The sequence below is a fragment of the Colobus angolensis genome, unplaced genomic scaffold (genome assembly GCF_000951035.1).
Source record: "Colobus angolensis palliatus isolate OR3802 unplaced genomic scaffold, Cang.pa_1.0 Scaffold450, whole genome shotgun sequence".
In the NCBI taxonomy this organism is placed as follows: Eukaryota; Metazoa; Chordata; class Mammalia; order Primates; family Cercopithecidae; genus Colobus; species Colobus angolensis.
The window spans coordinates 2495864-2519030 of record NW_012117933.1 but is presented as its reverse complement, the minus strand read 5'-3'; the positions used below and the strand labels follow the sequence as shown (position 1 = coordinate 2519030).

The 23167-nt window shown below is 40.8% G+C and overlaps 1 protein-coding gene across 2 annotated transcripts in view; it reads left to right on the top strand.

Annotated features, from left to right (window-relative positions):
* PIR (pirin (iron-binding nuclear protein)) overlaps positions 1-23167 on the top strand; it is a 118714-nt gene that overhangs the window by 45962 nt on the left and 49585 nt on the right. For both annotated transcript variants that reach the window (XM_011957886.1, XM_011957887.1), the window contains exon 5: positions 560-766. In XM_011957886.1, coding sequence (XP_011813276.1) covers positions 560-766 — 207 coding nt within the window. The remainder of the gene's footprint in view (positions 1-559; positions 767-23167) is intronic.

Below are 23167 nucleotides of genomic sequence, written 5' to 3'. Positions count from 1 at the left end.
CCCTAGGAACTGCCCTGCTTTCTACTTGGGGATGGCCCACAGTCAATGGTTTGCTGATGTGGGGATATAAAAACTTGGGTCACATTGTCTCAAGCTGGGACAATTCTGAAGGTTCATCTGAACTCCAGAGTTTCCTGTTGGATTGGCTAAAGCCTCTGTAGTAACTGCATTGCTGGTCGGCTTCTCCCCCTGCCAAACCCTGCTTTTTTCACTTCTTAAGTTGTATCTCCTGAGAACACAGCCCAGTATACTATCTTCCTGCAACTCCCCGTCTTAGAGCTTAATCTAAGACTCAGGGATGTCAAAGAGAGGATTCTTCCATTTGTGGGAATTTCAGTTCCGATGTGTTGATTTCAAGTGAGGAAGCACAGAAAGCATTTGCAAAACTGGAAAGGGCCCCAGCAATTGTCACTGATGTTTATTATTCCTCTCGATGCCCCGGGGCTCTGATAGCAGCACCTGTAAGATGCCTCGCTGCGTGATGGTGTTTTAATTGATCCACCTGTAGACTTATTAGGAGCTTGGTTACATTTCCTTCTTGTTGGTTTGGTGTTTGCAGTGGATGACTGCGGGCCGGGGCATTCTGCACGCCGAGATGCCTTGCTCGGAGGAGCCAGCCCACGGCCTACAACTGTGGGTTAATTTGAGGAGCTCAGAGAAGATGGTGGAGCCTCAGTACCAGGAACTGAAAAGTGAAGAAATCCCTAAACCCAGTAGGGATGGTGTGACAGTTGCTGTTATTTCTGGAGAAGCTCTGGGAATAAAGGTAAGCCAGGCTGTTGTGTCTATTTAAATTGAGGCGTGCAGTGACATAAGGCTGGCCCCTTCTGGGTTGTCAGCTCTCACTAGGTTTACCAAAATTCATGTCCCATGGGATGGACTTGAATCATAGGTGTCAGAGTAAGTGCAACCTAAGAAAACTCAGAAATTTTTGCTGCATACAAACCTATAGAGTTAGGAAAATTACAAGAAAGCAAGCTCATATAAAGTTTGGTCAAGAGCAATTTTCAAAGCATGTCTTAATGTGTGTGCTGATTTAGCCTAATTCCTTTCACTTATAGTGCAGTTTTATGCTTTAAATTATAGCTCCTCAGTACAGCAAGGTTGCTACCTTTAAGAAACAACCAAAAAGCAAGACCAAACTCCACAAAGATTTATATCAATTACTTATGCTTAACTTAGTAATGTAAGGAAAGCACACTACTACATTGCAGAAAGTTTATTTTTAAATTTTAACTTGACAATTTGTCTAACCCATACATGACATGCCCTGTACATTCTTTTCAACTGGAACTTTAAACTATTTGGGTTTATAGTCTCACCTTTTTGATCAAATAAAGTAAATCAATTTAGGCTAAAGATTATGGATATATTTGTGGGAGGAAAGGGGTGGGGCAAATGCCATGTTAATTGCACACCAGAACTGCTTCTGGGGAGGATAAGATTCCTCACACCCACCAGTTTGGGGTAGTGGCAAGCTGGGTAGTGTGTTCTCTTAGGTGGGGTTTCCCAGAAGCAGACCCTGAGATGAAGATTTCCATGCAAGTGATTTTTGAGTAAGTATTCCTAGGAGAACAGTAAAAGGAATCAGGACAAATTAGGGGAGGAAGCGAAGCAAGGCTGCCATCTCAGGTAAAGTACTGAAGAGGGTGGCTTTACCTTGATCCTGCAAGGCACTTTGGAGGATCAACGTGCCTCAGAGATGTCCGAGCCCATCCCTGGCAACGGAGCTGGGCTTTCATGCTCCCTTACCCAATGGTCATTGGTTATAGCCATTAACTTTGAGGTGGAGGCACAGAAAGGGTTAAAAGGGATCTGAAGGGATCTGGGAGAAGCCCTGATATCGGTTACTACACATGGAACCTGGCACTGAGTGAATCAAGATAATGGGAGTTACTCTGCCATTCTCCCAGTGCACAACCAGCACTTAAAACTATTTAAAACTAACTTCTGTAAATTTTATTTTTTTGATGTGCACCATCGGGGTAATGGCTTGGCAGTGGCTACTAACCAACCACTCAATGGGATGCGTGGGATGGTTAACAGATTGGTCATGGTTGGCCAGGTGCAGCAGCTCATGCCTGTAATCCCAGCACTTTGGGAGGCCGAGATGGGCGGATCACGAGGTCAGGAGATTGAGACCATCCTGGCTAACACAGTGAAACCCCGTCTCTACTAAAAATAAAAAAAATTAGCCGGCTTGGTGGCGGGCGCCTGTAGTCCCAGCTACTCGGAAGGCTGAGGTAGGAGAATGGCATGAACCTGGCAGGCAGAGCTTGCAGTGAGCCCAGATCATGCCACTGCACTCCAGCCTGGGCGATGGAACGAGACTCCATCTCAAAAAAAAAAAACAAACAAACAATTGGTCATGGTTATTGGTTGGGACTTACCAGTTTTTGTATTTCCTGAACTATAACCAAAGTTTTACTGTTTTTCTTTTTGTTTTTTTTTTTACCTCTACCCTGCCTAGGTATATGGATTGTTTTGTTTCGTGTTTCTAATGCAAACAAAAGTAATTGAATACCATACTTTGCCATTGGAAAAAACCCTTTGTTGTGTTTCTGCGACTCGTTTCTGTTTTGCTGAGCATTGGTCAGTGAGTACCGTTTGCAGCTGTTTGTGAAGAGTTTCCTTCCCTTGAGCTCTGCAGAAGCGGGTTAAGATCCTGTGAGGACTTCCTGGTGTAGCAGCAAAAGATACTGTTGGGTATAGTGTCAGGCAGAGCGGTCTAAAGGGAGCTGAATTAATACAGATATGAAGCTGCTCACTGCATCTCACATGGTATTTTCCTTCCCTGTTTCTAGGACTCTGAGGTTTTAGGGACATGCCTTTAGGGGATACTGAGATGGATAGTAGAGGGCAAGAAGCCCCCCTCTGCTTCAACCAAAGCACAAAACTTTGCCCAATGTCATATATTATAATTGTCCATAAGATTTGATTTAGAAAAAGAGTTGAACTGTTGGCAGTTCAAAAGAGAAATCAGACCAGTGATTTAGTAGATTAGCGAAGCCAGTGATATCACGAATCCTTAGAGTTTACAGCTACTTCTCATTTACAGAAATTGTAAGGCAATTTAAGGTTGGAGCCAGTTAAGCACTTTCAAGCAGCAGACCATGTGGTCTTGTAATCACAGCCAAGGATAAGAGACCAGAGGTAATGTTTTCACTTTGTAAAATAAATTGTCTTAGTATCTGCCAGCTTCTGTTATTTCTTTTTGTTGAGTAAAATCTCTGAAGTGAATTATATTCTCCTAAGTAAATGATCAGTCCTTCTTATGAGTTAATTTTAATAATAACGCCTCTTGGAACTATGGGCAGCATTAATTTAGATTTCAGGAGGCAGCGTGGTGCAGTGGTTACCAGCATGGACTCTGGAGATAGAATGCCTAGGTTAGAATCCTTACTATGAAATAACTGTGTGGCTTTGGGCAAGCCAGTTAACTTCTCTGGACCTCAGTGTCTCATCTGTTAAATAGGGTTTTTTTTTTGCGAAGATTAAGTGACTTTTTATACATTAAACTCTCAGAATAGTGCCAGACACATTGTAAGCACCACATAAGTGGCAGTTATTATTTTGATTAATTTATGGTGACTTGAACAGGAGCTGGGCTGAGATTTATGTCTGCCATCTAAGCTAAAGGGATTTGCTGTGATTTGGGAAAGGTGATTAACCTGCACTCAAGAAAGGACACCAGTAAGAGTCATTTTAAAGATGGGGAGCAACTGGCCATTTCTTTGTGGGTCTCATAAGAAACATCGTTTTGCACATCTGAAGCCTTAATAATATCTGATCAACAAGGAATGACTGGGTCTTCAAAGGTCTAGACCTACCATAAAAAGAAACTGAAGATTGTTTCGCATCAGGAAGATAATTTTAAGTTAAATGACAAGGTTAGGCTGAGAATATATATTTCAAGAGATTAATGTATTTACAACCAATACAGAATCAACAACTTCCATCTCCACAACTAAAATATCTAGAAAATGGAATTAGCAATCATTTCAACTTTAATATTCATGTGAATTACCTGAGGGTCTTGATAAAATGTAGACTCTGATTCAGCACATCTGAGGTGGGGTCTAAGAGTCTCCATTTCTAACGGTCTCCCAGGTGATGCCAATACTGTGGTCTGGGGACCACTCTTTCGAACATGAATAATGGGCATGGGATCCAAGACACAGGAGTTTACCCATCTTGAGAAATCATTTGATTAAGCTCCTATAGAAGATGTCAAATGATCTGGTACTGTGGATTTTGGCAAATCTTATTTACCTTTTCTGGACCTCAGTCCAGACATCCACAAAAAAGGGCGGGGGGGAGTTGTATACAATACTGTTGCTTTTATGAGCAACGAAACTGTTTTTTTGATACTACCAAAGGTAGCTGTGTGCCTGTTTCCCAGGTTGTATGTGTCTGAGCATTTATTCAACGCTTGGAAAGCCAAAGCAGAACAAGATTCTGCCAGGACAGCACGGTCTAAAGTGAAGACTGAACAGGGAGAAAAGGTTAAAATGGGATAGTATGAATAGTTCCTGTCACTTTTGGAAGGTCACAATCACATGTTTATTTCATGAAAGTATGAAATTCTCCAAACCCCATTCCATCCTTATCAGACAACCAATCAGCAATATTTATTGCCAGCTCTCTTTGGGACACAATTCTTTTTCCAAAAACACGTCTCTACTTGCCTCCTGCTGCTCTAAAGTCTGTTGTCAGAACCAAACCTTGAGGAGGCCTCAGCCCCACTGGGGTTAGAGAAAGGCAATCTGGAGCCAGATGGCCTTGGTTCAAGGCCAGCTCACCACTGACTCACTCTGAAGAAGTCACTTAAGATTGCTGTGCCTCAGTGTTCTCATCTGTAAAATGGAGAAGATTATAACGACCCAGCTCAGAGGGTTGCTGGGAGAATTAGGTTGGCTATTACTTGTAAAGTGCTTAGAACTGGTGCAGAGTAAGCCCTGTATAAGTGGTTGCTCTTTTCACTTCTATACAAAATCTTTGGACAAGTTTTCATGTGGCCTGCAAATGTAACCAAAAGAATCTTTCTTCTGATGGTCAGTCTGTATATTCATGTGTTGGATGATAACCAAATTTTAAAAAATTTAATTTTCAAAAACGCCTGCTAAACATCTCATGTAATTCACTCAGATCGTACCACTGTGCACTTAGCACCAGAAACAATGCCTGAGATATAAAAGATGATCAATACATATTTTCAAATGAGTAAATGAAATCATTAAAATATACATGGATGCTGGAGTAAGAGAAATGAAGGTAAAGTAGTAAGAAGATAGACAATATAGGGATTAGGAATGAGTGAAATAAGCTTAAAATGAGCTTGCTAAAAAGTTAAGAGAACAATAAAATTAGCTAAATGATATGTTAAAATAAAATAAGCTATTTAAGGGATTAGGAAGTAAGGAAATAAAAACCAGATTGATCTTTTTTTTTTTCTTTAAATGTGGACTCTTTGGCAGGACCAAATTGCTCTTGCAGGTTTCTTCAAGCAGTGATAATAATGGTGAACAGAGGTTCAGAGGCTTGTGGTTCCCCTTGGGAGTCCACAGGCAGGTGTTTTCTTACCTGCTTTAGCTTCTTCCATGTGGCTTTTCAGGGCATGGCTTGAGCTCTAGAATAGTGGATATACTTACCAGCTTTCTAGGCATTTCTTGTGGGTATCTCTCCTCCCTTGCCAGTTTAGCTTTACAAGCATTGGAAGACCCCATGTCCCTCGGGCAATTCTTTCCTAGTCAACAAGCAACCTGCTCACTAATCAGCGTCTGTTGGTTGTGGGTTGACAAGTAATTTATAATCGAGCCTGTAATAATTCCCTGTGATTTGGAGAGCTGATGGAGTCTCCTGGCTACAGCAAGCCACTGTTGCACACACACGATTTTTCCTGTACCAGAACTGGAGAGAAATAGCTGCCCAGGACATTTTCCAGGTTTTGCTTTCATCCAAGAAACTTTTAGGGGCTGGATGTTATTTGAAACACTTTATCACCAAAATGCAATTTTGTCAGTATTCCTTCTACCTCACCTTGATTAAAAATATATTTTATGTGGCTTTTAGGGAAATACTTTTATAGCACATGCAAATGGCAGTGGGTTTTGGGCAATCAGAATACTGGAAGGTAAACTTAAAACATTTTTGCATCTTTGTAAACTCAGAACATTTTCAGGGGAAATTTGACTTCTTTGATTATATTGGGCACATTTAAGGAGCTCCTCCCTCACCTGCCTTCCTGCATTTGCTTCTGTCCACTGTGTGATGTGGAGAAAGCTAGGATCTTCCCATAGGAGGCTGCTCTTTTCTTCTCAAGCTCAGGAGAACATTATTTCGAAGTAGCATAAAAAAAAAAAAAACTATTATATTGTGGAAACAGGTAACATATACACACACACTTTTTTTGCCTTTGAAATATTCCAAGGCCGGGCGCGGTGGCTCAAGCCTGTAATCCCAGCACTTTGGGAGGCCGAGATGGGCGGATCACGAGGTCAGGAGATCGAGACCATCCTGGCTAACACGGTGAAACCCCGTCTCTACTAAAAACTACAAAAAACTAGCCGGGCGACGTGGGGGCGCCTGTAGTCCCAGCTACTCGGGAGGCTGAGGCAGGAGAATGGCGTGAACCCGGGAGGCGGAGCTTGCAGTGAGCTGAGATCCGGCCACAGCACTCCAGCCTGGGTGACAGAGCGAGACTCCGTCTCAAAAAAAAAAAATATTCCAGCAAGTTCATGGATCTAGCTAAAAAAAAAAAAAAAAAAAAAAAAAATCACAGATATTCTCCTAATGGCAGAGTGTGAGAGGGGCACTGGATTTCTGACTTACGGAGCTTGAGTAAACAGGCTCCAGCTGTCCCAGAGAGCAAGCAAAGGGAAAACAACACTTGCTCGGGAAGGAATTCTCCCTTCCAAAGACCTCTCTTTTAATTTATTGTATTTATAAATCAGAGTGCTCTGTGATAGATTTAAAAACTGGATATTTAACAAATGTTCCCTTTGGGGTGAGGGTAGCAGGGATAAGGATAGACCTGAAACTTCTTTCAATATGTCTTTTAATTTTTACTTTTGAAAGATAGAAATGCTTATATATTTAAAGTATCAAGTTAAACCAGAAAAGAAAAAAGAAACAAGTCTTAAAATCAGAAACAAATAGAAACAAGTGAAGAAGCTAAAATTGGTGAAAGGATACTGGCAACATAACCACACAGAGAAAATATTTATTTGAAGGGCTTTTAAACATGATTTCCTGGCAGTACATTTTAGTGGGATATATTCTAAAGACGAAAAGAACAGCAAAAAATATTTTAAACTTTACTCCATAGTTTTTGTTGTTAGTGTTGGTTTTATAATTTCATAACAAGTTAATGTGTATTATGAAATAAAACAAATTAGTAAATTTATTAATGTTTATAGGAATCAAGATTTTCAGTATAAGAAAAATGGATACAAATATAAAAGAACTAAGAAAAATACTGTAATATTCATTGTTAAATTCAACATTAAATGGACATTTTAAAACAGTGGATGGCCATTATTTCTTTGAGGCAGTTTCTGGAAACAATATGATTTGATCATTTTAGGAGTCCAAGATTTTTGATGGTGCAATATGTGTTTCTGATAACAACTCCATTCTCCACTGATTATTTCCATTGATGTTTTTATGGTTCATGTTTAATTAAATGCTATGAGAAGTGCTTTAAAAAGTTCCACCTAAGAAATTCAAAATCACCCTATTGAGTTCTGGTGAAATTCCCCTTTTAAGACATTCTATAACTGTATTTTAATGGCTAGATAGGGGGAGAAAGTAAAGGAAATATCCGCAGGAATCAGAGAGCTTCCTGGTCTCTTTTTGACACAGGGCAAGAGAGGAAGCAGAACATTTTTTGCAAAATACTGTAGAAAAAAGGGGTTGAGGATTTCCCCATCTTCATCTCCTTGCTTCTGTGCACCAAGGTCCAACCCAGATCCCCTCTCTTTGGTGCAGCCTTCTCAGCTGTCCTGGCCAGCAAGCATTTCAACTTCTGCCCAGATCCACACAGCCATTTTGTCTTCATAACTCTTGAGATTTTGGGGCTGATGGCATTTAATTTACATGTCCCATTTCTCCTTAATTCTTATTAGGCACCTGCTGTGTGTACATCATGCAGTTCCCTGGAGATACAATGTGAATAAGATACAACCACTGTCCTCAAAAATGCTCACAGTCTAGCTTGGGAGAGAAACCAGCAAACAGCAGTAGTATAATGTGACACAGGAAACACGAAAACAGCAGTATGTGGAAATCTCATGATACTCCAGAATAGGGAGAATCAATTCTGCTTGTGTGGATGGAGCAAGGGAAAGAAAAGAAAGATTGGGCAGGGATCCCATCTTGTAATGGCTTGTATAAAGACTTGGATAGTAAGAGTGCAGTACCTATTTAGGCATCCTGATGCAGGCTGCATAGGCAACCACATACTTGTGGAGTTGTGGCAGGGCAAGAGGAAGGAAATGATGCAAAATATGGGGATGGAGAAAAACCCAAGTTTGTCTATTTCTGGATTTTGCCTAAGGCCAACATTTGTTGTATGCATAGTCTTGCATCCTTCTCTCACAAAGTTTTAAATAGGGCATGAGGTTAAGGTGCAGTGGCCTCCCGAGCATGCTATATGCAGTCCATCTCATCTTAGGTTTCATGAAGCAGTTTATTCTATGGGATGTGCCTGCCACAGGCCATGTAGCCTCAGCAGATGATCAGCAACATTCCACAGTCAAGTGCAAAACTTGGCTTGGATTCACTGTTGAGAATAGGCACAATTAGGTCTGTTAGTCTTGTTTAGTAAATAGGAAGACGCCAAAGAAATGTACCCAGCAACTTCAAAGAACTTGTCTTGTGGTAGGCAGCCATAGTTGGCACTTCATTTGCAGTTAGGAATGTGCAAATAAACAGTGGCCAGAATCTGCTCAAATCAGCTGGACAAAAGCTCACTCTTGCCGAGGGCAGCCCACTCACCCCAGAAATACCATTCTTGGTGTGTACAAAGGGTGCCAGATGTTCTTATTCATTCATGATGTCCCTGCTGACCTAATCCCTAAGAAGTACATTCCAGTCGTGGTGACAAGCCCTCTCCTTCCAGTGAATGAAGAATGGATAGGTGCACTTTTAAACCAGAAGTAACACCCTGTGCCCTTCATACTTTGTTGGCCCTAGTGATCAGGATTGTAACTTAGCAGGGAAATTTAGACTAAGAGCATAATAAAAGCTATTAAACAAACCAAGGTGTCAACTTCAATAAAGGCTAGTGGTCACTTTAGTATATTATTGTAATCACTTCCATGGCCATCAAGACTTGTCCATTTAGGATATGGTATGTATTTTCCCAGGAACACATTACATATTTTTTCTAACCACAGAAAAAAATGCAGGACAGCTTCAGAGAGCTGTCTTGAGACTCTTGCGTGTTGCATTAAAAGCTGAGCTCTTGTGGATATAAATGAAGTGGATGTCAGTATTTTAAAAACTGGTATCAGCGGCCAGGCTTGGTGGCTCACGCCTGTAATCCCAGCACTTGGGGAGGCCAAGGTGGGCAGATCACAAGGTCAGGAGATCGAGACCATCCTGGCTAACGCGGTGAAATCTCGTCTCTACTAAAAATGCAAAAACAAAATTAGCCAGGCGTGGTGGTGGGCGCCTGTAGTCCCAGCTACTCTGGAGGCTGAGGCAGAAGAATGGCGTGAACCCGGGAGGCAGAGCTTGCAGTGAACTGAGATCGCGTCACTGCACTCCAGCCTGGGCCCTGGGCGACAGAGTGAAACTCTGTCTCAAAAAAAAAAAAAAAAAAAAAAAAAAAAAAAAAAACTGGTATCAGCATATATAAAACTATGCTGTTGATAGCTGCAAACACAGTACTTTATTTTGACCAAAGCAGAAATCCTTTGGATCGTGTAGCTTTTGAATAATTTGATGATCAAGCTCACACTCAAATGTGTTGAGCAAATTCAGGTTCAGATAAAATTCTGATTACTGGAAGCAGTAGAAGTTTATAGTATGTAAATTATATCTCAATAAATCTGTTTTGAAAAAGAATTCTACTCCTGTGGACAGGTATAGGTACTCCAAGATAGCCAAGTATTTAGACATTTCAACTCAAATGAGCTCTAAATCATTGATAGTAACAATTAAAGGAATAACATATTCTGTCATAAAAATCACAGGAAATCATTTTTTTGGCCATCCATTGCAGATCCAGGGGCTGTTCAGTATTCCTTTGGCTTAGTAAAATGAAATGAGGTAACTGATACTATAGTTCAGTTGAGTTCAGCAAACATTTACTGAGGGCCAGCTGCATGCAAGACCCTATAGAGGTATGAAGGAGAAAAGGTGAAAAAATCAGGGGGCTGGATGGATGCAATTGAAGGGACAGACATACAAACTGATAGCATGAGTATACTGTGGTGAGTCAGCACACTAGAAATCATGGCAGGCTAATGGGAAAGCAGAGGAGGAGGCTCAGCCCAATCTGGAGGTCCAAGAAAAGCAGGCCTCAGTCTAAAGGAGAAAACTGACCTGGCAAAGAAGGGTGGGATGTCTAGATCAACTCGTTAGGGTTATTTGAATAACCTCGTTATTTGAATAACTCGTGAGTCTTTCTTATTCAACTCATGGCTCAGGACAGCTTTGAATATGGCCCAACACAAATTTGTAAACTTTCTTAAAACATTGTGAGATTTTTGTTTGTGATTTTTTTTTTCTTTTAGCTCATCAGCTATCATTAGTGTTAGTGTATTTCATGTGTGGCCCAAGACAATTCTTCTTCCAGTGTGGCCCAGGGAATCCATCTTGGCCACCCCTGGTCTAGATGGTGCAGAAGGAGACAGCATGGGTAGAGGTGTTTCTGCATAGAGGTGTGAAACAGTGTTCAGTGGTATAAACCAATGCTTTAAGAAGGCCTTCAAAATACACGTTCATTTTCTTAAGTATGAACGTCGGAAAAGTTCTTATCTTTCCTATGTAAAATTTGTCTGGTAATTTGTGTGTTTCTCTCTCTTAGTTTTTTAAACTTTTCAAGTTTATTCTCTTTTGTTTTTAGAAGTATCTTGAATATACTGATGACATTTCACCTGGGCTAGTTGCTCGTCTGTATTCTTTACCTTTTACCTCCCTCCCCGAGCCAACAAAACTAAAACAGAATTCCACAAACACAATGCTCTCACGATGCCATCTATTGGAGTCTTTTGTATCGAGAATATGGCTGTTATGTTTGGAATACAATATGGACTGATTAAGGTCTGGCTCCTCCAGGTTTGTTGAGAAATAAAACAATGACAATTTACCTCTTTTTTGTAAAATCTTAAAGCCCCCTTGCTCTCTTTGTTTTATTATTATTATTATTATTATTTTACTTTAAGTTCTAGGGTACATGTGCAGAACGTGCAGGTTTGTTACATAGGTATACATGTACCATGTTGGTTTGCTGCACCCATCAACTCGTCATTTACACTGGGTATTTCTCCTAATGCTATCCCTCCCCCAGGTCCCCATCCCCCGACCAGCCCTGGTGTGTGATGTTCCCTGCCCTGTGTCCAAGTGTTCTCATTGTTCAAGATGATAGTTTTTAATATTATGGAAGGAAACCATGATGGTCATAATTTTTCTACCCTCGATCAACTATAAATAGCAATTGGAGAAATTTAAATGCCTTTTTTAAAGGAAGCCATTTTGATGTCCAGAACAAGGCTCTTCTGTCCCACTGCCTTCAGTCACCTGCCTCTGATCAATTTTCTTCTCATCTCTGGGCTCTAAGAACAATGCTGGCTTCCCCACCCGACCTCCCACCCCCACGTGTTATTCTCTAGTTACAAAGAAGGGATACACAGGACAGAGGGAGAGCTGGGCAGTGAAAAGGAGGAAGAAAAATAACCTGACACTGTTTCTGCACCATCTTGGTTCCTTTAATATTGATTTTTGGGCCTTTCCACCCTGTCTCCACCAAACAGATTTCTTGTAGACTGCTCCCTGCCTCTGTTTCATTAGGTTTTCTGACAATTGAGTCCCCTAGCCAGATTCTTTTCCTCAGCAGCCTCCACTCCTGGCTGTGGCAGTTCTGCTTGTCAGGAGTCAGTACCCAGCTATGTTTTTGTCTGCCTTGGGAGACTTTGAGTGTCTCTAAGTGACTACCAAGACTTGGCTGGTGGATTTTCCCAGCATCAGATATGAATTTGAGGCCATCTGTTACACGTCAGTCCAAAAGAAGTTTTGAGCAAGAGTTCTGCCGACTGTCATTAAGTGTTTTCGTAGGTTTTAACTGACAAAGTCTGTCAGCCCAACAAAAGCAGACCAGTTTATGGAAGAGGGCCTAGAATTCAATGGAAGTCAAATGTAGGCAGTTGAGGTTGAGAAGACCAAAAGACAACACAGGCATACCCCAGAGATATTGTGGGTTCAGTTCCAGATCACTGTAATAAAGGGAATATTGCAATAAAGCGAATCACACATTTTTTTGCTTCCAAGTGCATATAAAAGTTATGTTTACACTATTTTGTAGTCTGTTAAGTGTGCAATAGCATTATATCTAAAAAAGTACTTACTTTAATTAAAAAATACTTTTGTTGAAAAATGCTAATGATCATCCGAACCTCCAGCACGTCCTAATGTTTCAGCTGATGGAGAATCTTGTCTCAGCTTTGATGGGTGCTGACTGATTAGAGTGGTGGTTGCTGAAGGTTGGGGTGGCTGTGGCAATTTCTTAAAATCAGACAACAATGTTATTTGCTGCATTGATTGACTCTTCATTTCACGAAAGATTTCTCTGTAGCATGTGATGCTGTTTGATTATATTTTACTGACAGTAGAACTTCTTTCAAAATTGGAGTCAATCCTCTCCAACCCTGCCACTGCTTTATCAACTGAGTTTATGTGATATTTTAAAACTTTTATTGTCATTTCCACAATGTTCACAGCATCTTCACCAGAAGATCCCCTCTCAAGAAACTACTTTCTTTGCTTTTCGATAAGAATCATCTCCTCATCTGCTGGAGTTTTATCATGAGCTTGTAGCAATTCAGTCACATCTTCAGGCTCCACTTCTAATTCTAGCTCTCTTGCTATTTCCACCATATTTGCAGTGACTTCCTACACTGAAGTCTTGAACCCTTTAAAGTCACCCATTAGTGTTGGAATCAACTTCTACCAAACTCCTATTAATGTTGATATTTTGATCCCCTCCCGTGAATCACAAATGTTCTTAATGGCATCTAGAGCAGCGAATCCTTTCCAGAAGGTTTTCAGCTTACTTTGCCCAGATCCATTAGAGGAATCACCATCTATGGCAGCTATAGCCTTATGAAATTTATAATAATTATGATTATTATACTTATAATTAATAAAATAATTAAATTATTGGATATTAATTGTTAATAATATCACGATTAATTATAATGAGTAATTTTGACTTTCAAGTCTGAAATAATAAGACTTGAAAGTTGAAATTACTCCTTGATCCATGGGCTGCTAAATTGATGTTGTGTTATCAGGCAACATTAATCTCGCACATCTCCATCAGAGCTCTTGGTTGACCAAATGCATTGTCAAGGAGCAGTAATATTTTTAAAGGATTTTTTTTTCTGAATAGTAGGGCTCAATAATGGACCTAAATATTCAGCAAACTATGCTGTACACAGAATAGCTTTCATTCAGGTTTTGTTGTTCCATTTCTAGAACACAAGTAGAGTAGATTTAGCATAATTCTTAAGGGCCCTAGGATTTTTACAATGGTAAATGAACATTGGCTTCAACTTAAAGTCACCAGCTGCATTAACCCCTAACGAGACAGAGTCAGCCTGTTCTTTGAAGCTTTGAAGACAAACATCGACTTCTCCTCTCTAGCTATGAAAGTCATAGATGGAATCTTTTTCCAATATAAGGCTGTTTCATCTACATTGAAAATCTGTTGTTTAGTGTAGCCACCTTCATCAATGATCTTAGCTAGATCTTCTGGATAACTTACTGCAGCTTCTCCATCAGCACTTGCTACTTTAGCTTGTACTTTTATGTTATGGATTTGGCTTCTTTCCTTAAACCTCAATAACCAACCTCTGCTAGCTTCCAACTTTTCCTCTGCAGTTTCCTCACCCCTCTCAGCCTTCACAGAAGTGAAGAGAGCTAAGGTCTTGCTCTGGATTGGACTTTGGCTTAAGGGAATGTTGTGGATAGTTTGACCTTCCATCCAGACCACTCAAACTTTCTCCATATCAGCAATTAGGCTGTTTTGCTTTCTTATCATCTGTGTGTTCGCTGGAGTAGCACTTTTAATTTCCTTCAGAAACTTTTCCCTTGCATTCCCAACTTGGCTAACTGGTGCAAGAGGCCTAGCTCTTGGCCTATCTCGGCTTTTGACGTGCTTTCCTCACTAAGCTTAATCATTTCTAGCTTTTTATTTAAAGTGAGAGACACATGACTCTTCCTTTCTCCTGAACACATCGAGGCCATTGTGGGGTTGTTAATTGGTCTCATTTCAATATTGTGTCTCGGAACAGGGAGACCCAAGGAGAGGGAGAGAGACAGAGAACAGCCAGTTGGGGGAGCAGTCAGAACACACATTTATCAATTAAGTTCAATGTACCTTATGTGGGCACAGTTTGTGGTGCGTCAAAACAATTTCGATAGTAACATCAAAGATCACAGATAATAGATATAGTGATAATGAAAAAGTTTGAAATGTGGCAAGAATTACCAAAATGTGACACTGAGACGTGAGGTGAGCACATGCTGTTGGAAAAATGACACCAACAGCTTTGCTCAACGTAGGGTTACCACAAACCTTCAATTTGTAAAAAAAAAAATACATATATTTACAAAGCACAATAAAGGAAGTGTGATAAAACAAGGCATGCCTGTACATCTCTCTTTCCCTCCCAAGTTCAGAATGAACTGAGAGGGAGACTGAGGAGTTGGCCAGATAGGGATCCAAATATCATCTTTCTTACCAGTAAAATCTAGATAAAAGCACATGACTTATATCTGAGACCTTTTGGGCTTCTTAATACTTCCCCCGCTTCATTAACCATGTCCAGGCAGAGGTGTACACACAGTCACAGGCATCTTCTTCAGAGGCAGGCTTACCTCTTGACAGAAGAAGAGGGAAAGAGAAAGAAAGAAAAAGAGCCCAGAAGGGCGTGAGCTGAGCATACTCAGTCCCTTGAATTACTCTTACCAGCTGGATCCCACGTCCTGCCTCCCCCTCACCCTCAGGGATTAGTGAGAAAGGCAGAGAGCAGCTGGCAGTATTGCCTCATGGGGCTATTAGGGAGGGGTCTGGAGGCTCCTTCGAACATTCCCTGATGTTTTTTTCTATTAACATATTAGAGTCGGACGCTTAGCCATGACTGCCCCCTCAAGGAAAGAGATGAGAAATTTATCAGTGTGAACCCCCTCACATAAAAACTAACTTCCGTTCTCTGGGATCAGTTTTACCCCCAGAATGATCTGACATGTATATGGAGAGTTTTTTGTTAAATTCACACCAAGGCATATCTGTCTTCTAGGCTGCACATTCATTTTATCTAAATATTAAAATATCACAAATTTGTACATAAACCTCTCCCATTATCAAACTTCTAAGACAAAAGTAAAGTTCTGGTCTAAAACCTCTTGTCCTTATAAATCACATTAAAATAAATTAGAATTAAAATTACATTCTAAATAAGATGCCAAAGCATCTTTATCCAATTTTAACCCTGCTTTGCTTGGGTAGAATAAGGATTTTCTTTTTTCTTTATGAGCATCGTAGCCTGAGTTGCCTCCCCTGAACTGGATGTGACTCCATTAGGTCTGCCAAACTTGAATCCATTCAACCTCAATTCTCATTCGTTTCACTTTAGAAATAGTCCCAAAAGGTAATAAAAGACACATTTATCACAATACCGGTTTTGGTTCCGTGAAATTTTATTGCACAAGCAAATCTCCAAGTCCTAGAGCAGTTATATCTGCAGAAAATTGATGTATTTGGTCAGTCCAGAGTATTGACATAGTTGGGGAAACAAAACCATGTATCCATACCGTCTCCACTCTCTAGGGGGAGACATTTCTGTCTTTGTGTAAAGTTGTATGCTTGTGTTAGTGGTGACTCCAGGCACCAGATCTTAAGAAAATCCTGTACTCAACTATGGAAAGCTGTTAAGAATATGAAGAAATGTTCGTTTCATCAATATGCAGAAAAATAGAAATTTGAATAATATGCTGCCACTTGACACCCTTCAAATTAAGAAAAAATACAAAGTTGGGTACTGTGAAGTGCTGGCAAGGATGGGAAGAAATGGAAACTTCATGTTTGGCAGGTGGGTGTAACTGTGTTCATTGTGGAGGGCAAGTTGACATTACTCGGTGAAGCTAACACTGCATACAGGGTATGCCCCAGAAATTTCACTCCTAATATTTATTCCATCAAAACTTCATCAAGCAGACATATGACAGTGGTCATCCCAGCATTGTGAGTAATAGAAAGGAGTCAGAGTTGATATAGGTGTTCACCACTGAGAGAATGAATAAGCGAAATATGGTGATTGCATATGATGGAATATAGTGTAGCTGCCAGAAGCAATGGGCTATATTCACTTGCAGTTATATTATTAACTCTCAGGGAAAAAAAATGAGGAATAAATCAGAAAAGAAAGCAGTTTAGCACACAATGCTACTCGGTTTTCAAGGACACCCATCTATCTAAATAAATACACTGTGGGTAGATTGGAAGGATGTCTATTACATATGCTCAACTGAGAGCCAATGGGGAATGGTCTTGAGATGGGGGATGATGGGGGAAAATAACACAAAACAAGAGGGGTGCCCATGGATGTATGATGACCCTGTGCCATGGAATATAGTGTACAGCCAATTCAATTCCATGAACCCAGGGCCAGAGAGAGAGAGATTTGTGTCTAACACCAGCTTTTAACTTGGTTGGTGTAGGGGACCTCCTGTGTGGCTGATTTAAAGGATTCTAAACAGTCCAACATATGACAGAAAATCTTACTGTCACGTTATTAAAACTGTACCATTAGAGTCCATCCTTCAACAGTATGAGGGATTGAAAGGAGCATAGGCTGTGGAGTCAAGCACACCTGGGTTCAAATCTCAGCTCTGTTGTTTAATACATCTGTGACCTTGGGAAAATTATTTTGAGCCTTTATTTCCTCGTCTGCCAAGTGAGGATGATAATACACAGTCCTTGAGGTTTTTGTATGGTATTTAATGTGCCTAGCGACATAGAAGGTACTTAATAAATATTTCTTTCCTTTTCCCTTATCGTTTCTTCTCCCACATTCCCTTTTATCATTAGTCTTTACTGACAGCAAATCTCTAGAAACTCTTGGGATGGGAAATGAAAATGGCCAACATCTTTTATGGGCTTATGAGGTGCTAAGTTCTAAGTCAGAGCTGTCTAATAAAAATCTAGCCAGCCGGGCGCAGTGGCTCAAGCCTGTAATCCCAGCACTTTGGGAGGCCGAGACGGGCGGATCACGAGGTCAGGAGATTGAGACCATCCTGGCTAACACGGTGAAACCCCGTCTCTGCTAAAAAAAATACAAAAAACTAGCTGGGCGAGGTGATGGGCGTCTGTAGTCCCAGCTACTCGGGAGGCTGAGGCAGGAGAAAGGCGTAAACCCGGGAGGCGGAGCTTGCAGTGAGCTGAGATCCAGCCACTGCACTCCAGCCCGGGAGAGAGAGCGAGACTCCGTCTCAAAAAAAAAAAAATCTAATGGAAGCAACATGTAACTTCAAATTTCATAGTAAACATTTAAAAACTCAAATAAAACAGGTAAGATTAATTTTAATAGCATATTTAATCCAATATATCCAAAACATTGTCATTGCAACATGTAATCAATATAAAATTATAATGAGATAGCTCACACTTTTTGTTACCAAGTCTTGAAAATCTAGTGTGTATTTTACACTTGCAACACATCTGTGCAGTCTGGCCACATGTCACGTGCCCAGTAGCCACATGCAGTGAGTGGCAACTGTATTGGACCGTGAAGTTCTGAGTTCTTGATATGTGTCAGTTCTTTTAATTCTGATTTAACTTGGGTTCTCTGGAAAACAAAGCCCAAGGCAAGTATTATTTGCAATCCCAGGACAGTGGGAGTGAAGGAGAAGGGAAGTGAGACAGATGCTTGGCCATGTAGGATGCCTGTTCAGAAAGCTGTACCTCAGAACTTTCTAAGGGAGCAAGAGTTTGTCTGTTGCCCCACATCTTCCATTCCTCTTTGGTCAGTTTGCCCATGGGGAGCTAATTCCCTGCCCTTCTGGTTTGTGTCACCCAGCCCCTGCAGACAGCCTCTGAATAGGCCACATGTCCCATTCTATGGCTTGGATCTGTATCCAACGGTGGGCATGAAGAGAGGATCCAGAGTCTCAGTAGGTCAGTTGGGTCAAGCACAGACTCTGGAGCTGCTGGAACTCCCACCACTGAGAGGACAATCAAGACGATGTCAGAACTTGACAGTCGGCTAAGAGAGGCCAAGGCATCTGGCAACGTCAACAGTTGCAACAATGATGGCACCTACAGGTCTCCATAAGAGGCCAAGGGCTGAGGAGCTACAATGAGGCTGAGTGACTCTGAGGAGGCATGTAAAATATGTGCAATTGAATTCTCACAACAATCTAATGAGATAGGGAACTGAAACATAGTGAGATTAGCACCTTGCCTAGGGTTACACATATAGTAAATGACAGAACTGGGATTCTAACTGGATGGTCTGACTCCAGGGTTTGTGCTCTTAATCACATGCTCACATAGGTCCTTCACCAGTTTGGCACAACCCAATAGGAATCAGATTTTTTGTTGAGAGAAGGTTTTGTCTTGGAAACTTTTAAAGACTGAAAAGGCTTAGGAGGAGAGATACATGTTGAAGCATTCAAGAGGAAAATCTTGGCCCATCTGTGATTTTCCCAAGGATCTGACCACTCCCTATTTGCACAGGAATTCATGAATGATCCCTGACCTGAATTGGGGATATATACTGATCCCTTGCCTAGTGTTCCAGCCTCTCATCAGATTTGGTCAATTCTTCAATTTTTCTGAGCTGGTGCTGAATAGCAGGGAACTACCTTTCCTCTTGTTTGTGGATACACAGGAGGCCATATTCAATACTTTTAGGACCTACTTGAATACTATATTTAGATGGGTTGATGTGGTATATTTGGAGATTGGGGAGTTGATCAAGGAAGAGACAGTTTCATGAGAGGCAGTAACATGCAAACTTTATTTGGGCAGTGCTCAGACAAGGTTGCATAAGAGGGAAAGTTCCTCATAGCTGGAGTTTTTCCACAGTGGCACAAGGCCACCACTCAGAAAGGAAATAGGGCAAGATACCTGAAGGAGTAGGGGAAATCAGAGAGGAGGATTACATATCTAGGTGATATCACTCAACAGCAAGGTGAGGTTTCTCTGGATTAGAGAGCTCTGAAGGACATTAGCAGTTTGAGGTCTTATAGCTGGCTAGCAGATGTTGGTAATAGTTTATCTTATTTCTGGCTAGCAGATGTTGGGAATAGTTTCACAGTGTATATGAAGTAGGTAGGCTCTAAATGGCTAAAATTTTGTTCATTTTGGAATATATTTAAAGCAATTCGATGTGTGAAAATTGGAGTTTGGCATCAGTGTGCTTTGGGATAATGGTCCTATCCTAGTGTAAGGAAGTAACCAACATGGGGGCCATTTTCATCTAATATACAGGGGCTGTCTCTGGCCCATTTATAGAATAGTTGTACTGGAAACTTTCAATTCATTCATTCAGCTCTTCCATTGCCATAATGGTGTATTAGGATATGAACAAAGTTCTTAGGGCAACACGAATCTAGAATTCCTGATAGAATGAGATGCTTTTCAGGCTGGGCGCGGTGGCTCAAGCCTGTAATCCCAGCACTTTGGGAGGCCGAGACGGGCGGATCACGAGGTCAGGAGTTCGAGACCATCCTGGCTAACACGGTGAAACCCCGTCTCCACTAAAAAATACAAAAAGCTAGCCGGGCGAGGTGGCTGGTGCCTGTAGTCCCAGCTACTCGGGAGGCTGAGGCAGGAGAATGGCGTAAACCCGGGAGGCGGAGCTTGCAGTGAGCTGAGATCCGGCCACTGCACTCCAGCCCTGGCGACAGAGCGAGACTCCGTCTCAAAAAAAGAAAAAAAAAAAAAAAAAAAAAGAATGAGATGCTTTTCAAATCAAACCACCACTTACTGTTCCATTTTCTTCTGGTACTTTCATTTGAATCAGAATGTCAGGCAGCAATGGATACCAAAGATAAGCTCTCCAACTCCACCACTTTGTCAATGAGAAAACGGAAACCCAACTAGGCAAAAAGTCTTTCCCAAGGTCACACAGCTCATTGTGGAAGAAGAACAGACCCAAACTCAGGTTTCCTGAATTTTTGCCCCATTTTATTGGAACATTTCCCCTGCCTTAATCACACCATTCAGCCCTGATACATAAGTTTGCTGAGTGTATCTCTCTCCAGTTAGGGAATGCTTTAGCGCATTTTCATGGAAGGAAGGTTCAACATTACCATGTCTCTTTCTACATCGAAAGGGTACCTTCAGGCACACGCCTGTGTAAGCAGACACCCCTGCCTGTCTGTGTCAGAACATCCTGCAAATGATCACATAGAAGGAGCCCTAGACCATAATAAAGTCCCTCTTCATTAATTTTAGTCATAAAATTGAAGAATCATATCTATATGAAGGTGTCCGTACTCAGAGCTCTATGAAATCTTTGCCAATGAGTTTCCCGTGTTACATCTTGATGCACTTTCCTACAAGAACTCTTAAAAATATTTTAGTAAATAGCAAATGTAACTAATAAATATTAGAAGCTTTGTGAGGAATATTCTAGCTTTGGTTAATAGATTTGCTGACTCAGTATTGGAACACATTACCCATGGATTGAAGTTAACAAATAGGAAGGCTCTGTGTTAGTCTATTTGGGGGCCTTTTGTGGTTTTATTATACTGTTGCCTTTATAAGGTTGTAGATGGATTATTTATACAAGACATGGGAATTTGTTCTTTTTCTGGTTTTAATTTTCCAAGAAATTGGAACATCTGTAACCCAACTTCAGTCAAGGATGCTGACTCAAAGGGTGAAGAAATCAAAGTCCAGTTTCACAATTAACGCGTCTCTGGTTAAATTTCAGTACTGTGAGTCCCTGTCATCATCTTTATTCTCTTCCCCTTTAGTTCTTCTTTTCTCACTACTCTTCCCATAAATAAAAGGTGAGAGAGAGAAAGATAAGAGTATTACTACTGATTAAAGGGCTGCTTGAAAAAGAATACTATAGACTGAATTTGGCTATGTTCAAAATTCTTGGTCAGCTAGACAGCTTGGTGTTCAAGACTCTCCACAGTCTTTTATGGTTGATAGAAGTTAAAAATGTTTTTGGCCCTCTCTAAATCCCTCCCTACAAAGAGTTATTGGCATTTTGCCTAAGAGTTCCTTGTCTTCTCTTTGTGTAGCACTTCATGTATATGTCAAAATATGATTACAGAGTTTTAATCCTTCCCACGATACCTTTGGCACTGGAGATGGAAACAAATCTTTCCCACTGCTTATCAGAATTGTTTAAAATAATCAAGAATTCAGAAATCAAAGTGCTTTGGATTGGATACAGAAGACATCATTTTGTTGAAGAGCATCAGCCTATTCTAAAAATGAGTTAGAAGTTTGCTTTAAATAATATGGTAAATCTACTTTTCTCTTCCTCAAAGCCTTACCATCTCCAGGAGAAATGAGAAAGTTTGGCTCCCCATGCAGGGCAATGGGATCTGGCAGTGAGTCTCCTGAATGTGTATGGTAGTGCAGAGACTAGGTCTGTGCTGATGCATTTTTATCCCCAGTGAAAAGCCCAACAGATCACGAGAGTGGAAAGGTGATAGAAGGAAGATGAGGAAATTGGGAAGCCATAAGAACTGTACTAGGTGAAGGCATGAGCTCCTTATGGAGTAGATCTTACTCTATTAGTTGGGACTCCTGAGCTAGTAAATGAAGCGGACACTTGGTTTTCCCCATTGAGGCTCTTCCTTGTAAGTGGTAGAAAGAGAACCTACCTGAACTAGACCCATATATATATATATATGTATATATACAAACTTAGCGGGGATAAAGAAGATTATCATCAACTGAGGAAAGGAAGAATAAGTCAACTGGGACAATTGGTTAACCATTTAATAAAAAGTAACCAGATTAGAGCTCATGATCTCACAGTTAATTGTCAAAAGAATTCCACATAGATTAAATAATTTTCTTTCTTTCTCTTTCTTTTCTTTCTTTTTTTCTTTCTTTCTTTCTTTCTTTTTCTTTCCTTTTCTTTCTCTCTCTCTCTTTTTTTTTTTTTTGACAGAGTCTCACTGGAATGCAGTGATGCAATGTCAGTCCACTGCAATCTCCACCTCCCAGGTTCAAGTGATTCTCCTGCCTCTGCCTCCCGAGTAGCTGGGATTACAGGCACCCGCCACTACGTCTGGCTAATTTTTGTGTTTTTAGTAGAGACGGGGTTTCACCATGTTGGCCAGGCTGGTCCCAAACTCCTGACCTCAAGTGATCCGCCTGCTTCAGCCTCCCCAAGTGCTGGGATTACAGGCTTGAGCCACTGTACCCAGCCATAGATTAAATAATTTGATGTTAAACATTTTGAACTAGAAAAATATACACAAACATTTATATGATCTTTGGATGGTGAAAGACTTTCTATGTTTAAAAGCTTTGGAAGGAAAAGATTAATAGATTAGACCCACGTCAGAAGCCTTGTAAATAAAATTAAAGGCCAAAAACAAACTGGGAGATAATAACCTTACTTTACTGAAAAAAAAAAAAAAGAAAGAAAGAAACCTCTCATGTAAATTGATGAGAAGCACCAAACTTCCCTGACTTCATAGCCGCCAGTTTTCCATTCCCTCTCACAGTCACACATCACTGAAGATGTGTCTGCACATTTTATCTCAACTTCCCTACCTCCTTGATGTTCTCAACTTGACATCCACCCACACTGGTCTATTGAAACCAGTCACCACTGACTTCTATGTGGCCAAACCTGAGGTGGTAATCTTCTGTCTTCTTCTTCTCCTCATTCTCCTTATTCTCCTCCTCCTCCTCCTCCTCCTCCTCCTCTTCCTCCTCTTCCTCCTCTTCCTCCTC